The sequence below is a fragment of the Alosa alosa genome, chromosome 12 (genome assembly GCF_017589495.1).
Source record: "Alosa alosa isolate M-15738 ecotype Scorff River chromosome 12, AALO_Geno_1.1, whole genome shotgun sequence".
NCBI classification, from domain to species: domain Eukaryota; kingdom Metazoa; phylum Chordata; class Actinopteri; order Clupeiformes; family Clupeidae; genus Alosa; species Alosa alosa.
The window spans coordinates 16,131,891-16,139,390 of NC_063200.1; the positions used below are offsets into that span (position 1 = coordinate 16,131,891).

At 43.9% G+C, this 7,500-nt stretch overlaps 1 protein-coding gene across 1 annotated transcript in view; it reads right to left on the reverse strand.

The window, feature by feature from the left end:
- tacr1b (tachykinin receptor 1b) overlaps positions 1-7,500 on the reverse strand; it is a 15,242-nt gene that overhangs the window by 1,048 nt on the left and 6,694 nt on the right. The window contains exons 3-5 of the mRNA XM_048259729.1: positions 5,777-5,927; positions 4,553-4,768; positions 4,502-4,512 (exon numbers count right to left, since the gene is read on the reverse strand). Of these exons, the coding sequence (XP_048115686.1) occupies positions 4,502-4,512; positions 4,553-4,768; positions 5,777-5,927 (378 nt within the window). The remainder of the gene's footprint in view (positions 1-4,501; positions 4,513-4,552; positions 4,769-5,776; positions 5,928-7,500) is intronic.

Here is a 7,500-nt window from a genome sequence, read left to right on the forward strand (position 1 = left end):
TCCAACTGATTACGTTACTGATTACAAAAATTGCCATGTAATCTGTAGCCAGTAATGGATTACATTTCAAAGTAATCTGACCCAACCCTGAGTACAAGCACAAGCACAAGCATACCACTATACATCTCAAAACTTGTTGAAAGGGTCTACACATCTCAAAACTTTAACACTCTCCACCTCCTTACTCTGCAACACACACACACACAAAATGTACACATGTATGCGCTTGCACACACACACACACACACACACACACACACACACACACACACACACACACACAATAATCCATGCAGTTATTTGTCTCAGAGCCTAGAGAATAGCTCCAGCAGCAGCAGCGGCAGGGCTGTGCAGAAGGGCCCATTTGCTGGCTAATGAAAGGACAGGCCATTTTGGGCCGGCACTCTCTGCATTATTAATGTGTCATTTCAGACCCTTCGCTCCATGGTGGTCGTGGGTCTCGCACTGTAATTTATAATCTGCGCCACCAATTACAACCAATCAATACTACAGTCACACTAGACCAAGGGTCAACCACAGATGGAGTATGGTTTCAAAAGATGTAAAACTTGCTTAATTAGCTTATTTAGAGGAGGTTGTTTTCTGCTCGGGAGAGCAAACATGAACATGGGGCTTTAGTTAAATTAATGATCAAATCTGAAGGCTGAACTATTCCCATTATTATTTGTGAATTATTAGTATTTTTCCTCGCCTCCAATCTATAAAAGCACACAGAGGAAAAAAGAAATGAGTACTTCAAAACGTCAGCAAAAACATTACTGAGACAGATACAGTAGAAGCAGAGCAAATCTGCCACACATGCATCATATCAATACAAGATGTGAGCCAGATCAAGACCAGATGTGAGCCAGATCAAGACCAGATGTGAGCCAGATCAATATCAGATGTGAGCCAGATCAAATCCAGATGTGAGCCAGATCAAGACCAGATGTGAGCCAGATCAATACCCGATCAGGGCCAGATCAAGACCATATGTGATCCAGATCAAGACCAGATGTGAGCCAGATCAAGATCAGATGTGAGCCAGATCAATACCAGATGTGAGCCAGATCAAGACCAGATGTGAGCCAGATCAATACCAGATGTGAGTCAGATCAGGGCCAGTCATGGATCCCATGGCCCATTGCGATTCAGGAATAATACATATAGGAGAGAGTGTGGAGAGTATAGAGAATGGTCTCCATTACATTTTTAAAAATGTCCAAATTTCCGTCAAGGATTCCCGGGACACTGAAAGACCGGGGTACACGAAACTTGGTGGGCATGTAACCCCACATGGATAGCATGGAACCATCGTTTTTTCGTTTTGATCTGTAGCCCCCAGCTGGACTGGACCCCGAAGGAGGGTAGGGCAGACACAGTTTTCTGTGAATATCTCGAGAACCGTAGGGTTTAGAAGGACCATTTTTTTTGTATGTTGATCTCAAGGGGCCATGTCAACCCATTCCATAACCACTCATTTCATATATAGCACCACCTAGTTAAACACAAAAAGTAAAAATTAGGTGTTCTAATCGCAGGTATCTGTGACCTAACATAGTCAAAACTGCACGAAATTGGAAGTGTAAGATCATTATGACACCCTCTGAATGCACGCCAAGTTTCGTGGAATTCCGTTCATGGGGGGCCACACAATACAGTTTTTCTCAGTCGCTTTGGTGCTTTCTTCAGATCAGAATGAAAATTCTCATAACTATTAGTTCAACCTCCACAACATTTAGTCATTTGTGCACATCATAGTAGCAATTTCTCCTTCCTCTGAACAAATTGCAAATACTTTTGGACATGTATCAGTTGCTTTCATACAATTCTCTGCTGTTTTTTAACATTATCATTTGCTTATGTCATGTCAGTCAAAATGAACTACACTTATGAATGCTAATGCGTTCCCAATAAAACTAATAGTCTTCATTTCATTGCTTGAGTCATTACATTCAAAATTGTTGAACTAGTTATCAAATTCTGTCACAATGCTGTAGAATTGCAAAGAGCATACAGTAAAACTGTATGTATTCAGTGTCTTGTACTCATTTACTCACCTAACTACAGCAATGTGTAACTTTACTGTAGTTTTCAAATGGCTGTACAAGTACTGTATAGTGCTGTCTTGAGCATGTTCAGGTAGTGTCACCGAAGTTCTGACCTTTTTGCATTGGAAAACACTGAGAGAACTGTCATAATGAAAACATGATAAAGCCATTTGACTATCTTGTTCATAAACGATGGTGTCAAGACTTCTCATTTTGATGACGCTGACAGTTTCATTGACATGAATACCTGCTTTTGAGGAATGGACTATCCATTTTGAGCAAGGACGGCTTTTGCAGGTCATCCACTAGGTTTTGCAGTTTGCACTAATTGTTTTGAGAATTGCACTAACTGCTGTGCAAATGTTAATAGTGATGTGAGAAAAGCACCAAAGCTACTGAGAAAAACTGTAAATTAATTTATGTTACTATACACCAACTGGCCTGTAGGTGGCCGGAGACAGTTTTCTGTGAATATCTCGAGAACCGTAGGGCCTAGGAGGTCCACCTTTTTTTTGCATGTTGGTCTTAAGGGGGCATGTCAACCCATCCCATTACACTTATTTCATGTATAGCGCCACCTAGTTAAAAATTAAAAAGCAAAAAATTAGGTGTTTTCATCACAATATCTCTGGCTGACATGGTCAAAACTGCACGAAATTGAAAGTGTAGGATGATTATGACACCCTCCGAATGCATGCCAAGTCTTGTGAACTTTCGTTCATGGGGGGCCTGACAATAAAATGATTTATGTGTACATTTAGTGACCGTACACCAACAAGGATTCACGGGACACTGAAAGACCGGGGTACACGAAACTTGGTGGGCATGTAACCCCACATGGATAGCATGCAACCATCATTTTTCATTTTGATCTGTAGCCCCCCCGCTGGACTGGACCCCCCGAAAGGAGGGTAGGGCAGACACAGTTTTCTGTGAATATCTTGAGAACCGTAGGGCCTAGGATGACCAATTTTTTCCGATGTTTGCCTCCAGGGGTAATCTTAACCCATTCCATGTGCACACATGTACATAAACAGATAGACACGCACACACATATCATACGTATGACACATACTCACACAGTAGACATATGTACGCATGCATGCACATGCACAAACACAGCCACATACGCAGGCACACACACACACACACACACACACACACACACACACACACACACACACACACACACACACACACACACACACACACACACACACACACACATAAACATAAACATGTACACGCACACATGCACACAAGTTTGAATTATGAACAGGCAAGATGGGGGTGGGGTTGTATAAAATGAATTTTACATGTGAAATCTATGAACTAATCTTGTTGTCTAGCAGATACCAGTGAGAATTGAGTGTGGATAATACAATTTAGTGAGACAGTTAGAATCATATAGGCCTTTCAGTGTGATTTATTTTTGTGGAAAAAATGTGCTGGACTGGGCGGCGGTCATATTTTGTACCACTCTGCGGTACATCTAGTTTTGATACCTTGCTGCAAAACAATTACAGAGAAGAAAAGATAAATAGCTCCTATTTCTGTGGATGTAGTAATCTAATTCTATTGTAATAGTCTTCAGTTTTTGCAAAACGAATTCTGCTCACAAATAGAAAACAATATCAATAATTTACTCAGGACATATTGGCAGACATAATACCTCTAATGTGATACATCTAGAATAATATTCCTATATGTATCACATTAGAGGTATTATGTCTGCCAATATGTCCTGAGAAAATATTATATTCAGTCTAACTGTTTCTCAGCTGTCGGCTTACCAGCTGCTGTGATCCTTCACTACTTTATGTTGTCTTGTTTTTTTTTTTGTTTTTTTGTCTAATTGTACACTTTTTTTATCTAAACTATGTTTCTTCTGGGCAATCTTATAGTGTCCTGTTACCAACTGTTTTTCACAGGAAAACATTTGTTATGTTTAACATTTGTTATGTTTACAGTAATAAATGCAGTATAAATAAACCTTTATAGCGTGAGGCCAGAGTGAGAGAGAATTTATTGATAACCAATGTCCTGTATTGCTACTTTTCACAATGATAAGGCCATGAAAAAAGCTAATACATGATACATGGAAACAAAAAATAATGAAACCGAAGCAGGTGAATATGGTGAGATGTTGGCTGTGCACCTGTCTTTGATGTGTGTGTCTGTGTGTGTGTGTGTGTGTGTGTGTGTGTACCTGTCGTTGAGCAGTGTGTGTGTGTGTCTGTCGTTGAGCAGTGTGTGTATGTGTGTGTGTGTGTGTGTGTGAGAGAGAGAGAGAGAGAGAGAGAGTGTACCTGTCATTGAGCAGGGTATGTGTGTGTGTGTGTGTGTGTGTGTGTGTGTGTGTGTGTGTGCTGTGTGTGTGTGTGTACCTGTCGTTGAGCAGTGTGTGTGTGTGTGTGTGTGTGTGTGTGTATGTGTGTGTTAGAGTGTACCTGTCATTGAGCTGTGTGCGTGTGTGTGTGTGTGTGTGTGCGCAGGCAGGCGCATGGGGCAGGTGCTGCACCTGTCTGGAGCAGGCAGTAGATGATGGGGTTGTACATGGTGGAGCTCATGGCCAGCCACATGACGGCCAGGTAGACCTGCTGGATGTAGCGCTCCTCAAACACGTCCGGGCAGAACTCGTGCAGCAGGAAGTAAGCGTGGTAAGGCAGCCAACACAGAGCGAAAGTGCACACTACCACTATCATCATCTTCACCACCTGAGACAGAGGAGGAGGAGGAGGAGAGGAGGAGAGGAGGAGAGGAGAGGGGAAAAGGAGAAGAGGAGGAGACAAGGAGAGGAAGAGAGAGGGAGAGAAGGAGAGGAGGAGAGGAGAAGAGGAGGAGACAAGGAGAGGAAGAGAGAGGGAGAGGAGAGGGGAAAGGGGAGAGAAGGAGAGGAGGAGACAAGGAGAGGAAGAGAGAGGGAGAGGAGAGGGGAAAAGGGGAGAGAAGGAGAGGAGGAGACAAGGAGAGGAAGAGAGAGGGAGAGGAGAGGGGAAAGGGGAGAGAAGGAGAGGAGGAGAGGAGAAGAGGAGGAGACAAGGAGAGGAAGAGAGAGGGAGAGGAGAGGAGGAGAGGAGAAGAGGAGGAGACAAGGAGAGGAAGAGAGAGGGAGAGGAGAGGGGAAAAGGGGAGAGAAGGAGAGGAGGAGAGGAGAAGAGGAGGAGACAAGGAGAGGAAGAGAGAGGGAGAGGAGAGGGGGAAAAGGAAGAGAAGGAAATGAGTGCGAAAGAAGGAGAGAGGAGAGAAGGACATGGGAGAAGGGTAGAGGATGAGAGGAGGAGGAGAAGAGGAGGAGAGGAGGAGGAGGAGAGGAGACTTATTATAATTGGATGGAAAAAGCAAATGGTCAGTAAAAGTGAAAGCTCCTCTAAGCCCAATCATGCTGACCCCTGAGGCACACTGAAGAGTAGTAGACAAACCCACAGAGAGCCAGACACACTAGGGAAATAGTGGACAGAGTCGTGGACAACTCGACACACTAGAAAAATAGTGGACAGATTTGTGGAGAACTCGGCACACTAGCGAGATAGTGGACAGAGGAGTGGAGAAATCGACACACTAGGAAAATAGTGGACAGATTTGTGGAGAACTCGGCACACTAGGAAAATAGTGGACAGATTTGTGGAGAACTCGGCACATTAGGGAAATAGTGGACAGAGTGTTGGAGAACTCGACACATTAGGGAGATAGTGGACAGAGGCGTGCAGCAGAATGTGCATTACCTTGCGTTTGGCAGTGAGCTGCTCACGGTAGCGGTCGGTGCAGTCGCCGGGGATTTCACTGGCCCAGAGGTGCAGGCCCACCACCAGGTAGGCAACAGCCATGACGAACAGAGGAAGGATATAGATGAGCACCATCACACAGATCTGATAACTGAGAGAGAGAAAAAAGAGAAAGAGAGAACATGAGTGGAAATGGGAATGGGAGGGGTGAAGATGGAGAAAAAAAGACATGAAAAAGAAGAGAGGAGAAGAAGAAGAAGAGAAGAAAAGAGAGAAGAGAAGATGGAGAGCAGAAGGAAAAAGTGTTGAAGAAGAGAGGGAAGAGTGTGGGAGAGGAAGACAGGAGAGGAAGGGAAAGAGGAAAGGGTGAGAAACAGAGTAGATGGAGAGAATTACAGAAAGAGAAAGATAGACAGAGAGGGTGGAGAAGGCTTGTCAGTGTTCGCTACAGACACACAACAGCAGACAGCAGCAGCAGCAGGAGCTCAGCTCTCTACTGTGTATACACTTCCTCTTGACGTCTAGAGCTAATCACAGAGCTGGCAAACAGCCTCCGTTAGCACCCTCCGCTAGCTCTGAAGCCCTGTGGCAGAGCACCATTGTTTCCCCACAATACCATCTCAACACACAACATTATCAGGCAAACCCACACGCAAGCCCACTCAAAAACACTGGAACGCAAGAGCCATCCCTCCACTCACTCACTCATTCATTCTGCCCGTCTGTCTGCACCAAGTACATGCGCCCCTCAGCAGAACAATCTGAAGGTTGCTGCATCCAAATAAGAACTGAAGCAAACTCAGTGAGAGTGAGAGACTCTACAAGATCAGACTCCAGATCCTACAAGACTCTAGACCCTACAAAACCAGGCTATAGACCATACAAGACCAGACTCTAGACCAGAAAAGACCAGACTCTAGACCAAAAAAGACCAGATTCTAGACCCTACAAGGCCAGACTATAGAACAAAAAAGACCAGATTCTAGACCCTACAAGGCCAGACTATACAGTAGACCCAAAAGAAAAACCTCTAGACCCTACAAGGCCCGGGACTATAGACCCTACAAGACCAGACTCTAGACCAGAAAAGACCAGACTATAAACCAAAAAAGACCAGATTCTAGACCCTACAAGGCCAGACTATAGAACAAAAAAGACCAGATTCTAGACCCTACAAGGCCAGACCATACAGTAGACCCAAAAAGAAAAACCTCTAGACCCTACAAGGCCCGACTATAGACCCTACAAGACCAGACTCTAGACCAGAAAAGACCAGACTATAAACCAAAAAAGACCAGATTCTAGACCCTACAAGGCCAGACTATAGACCAAAAGAGACCAGATTCTAGACCCTACAAGGCCAGACTATAGACCCTACAAAATCAGACTATAACTCTCAGGATAAGAAGGCCTTGCATAGAGTTATCAGGTGTGCAGAGAAAATCACCAACACTGCACTTCCTGGACTTCAAGACATCTACACTAGGTGCTGCCTGTCAAGGGCAAAAAGAATTTTAAAGCAACACCAAAGAGTTTTTTGTACCTTAAAATAATGTTTCCAAAATCGTTTCAGTGGTTAATCAACTCGTAACAGGGTAAACGGCACTTCTGCATTAGCCAAGGGTCCCCATTGGCTATAACCGCACTATGTAAGTTTGCCAGATCGGTAGCGGTTCTGTAGTTCTTTTTTTTTTTTTTTTTTTTATTTGCAAACATCATTGACA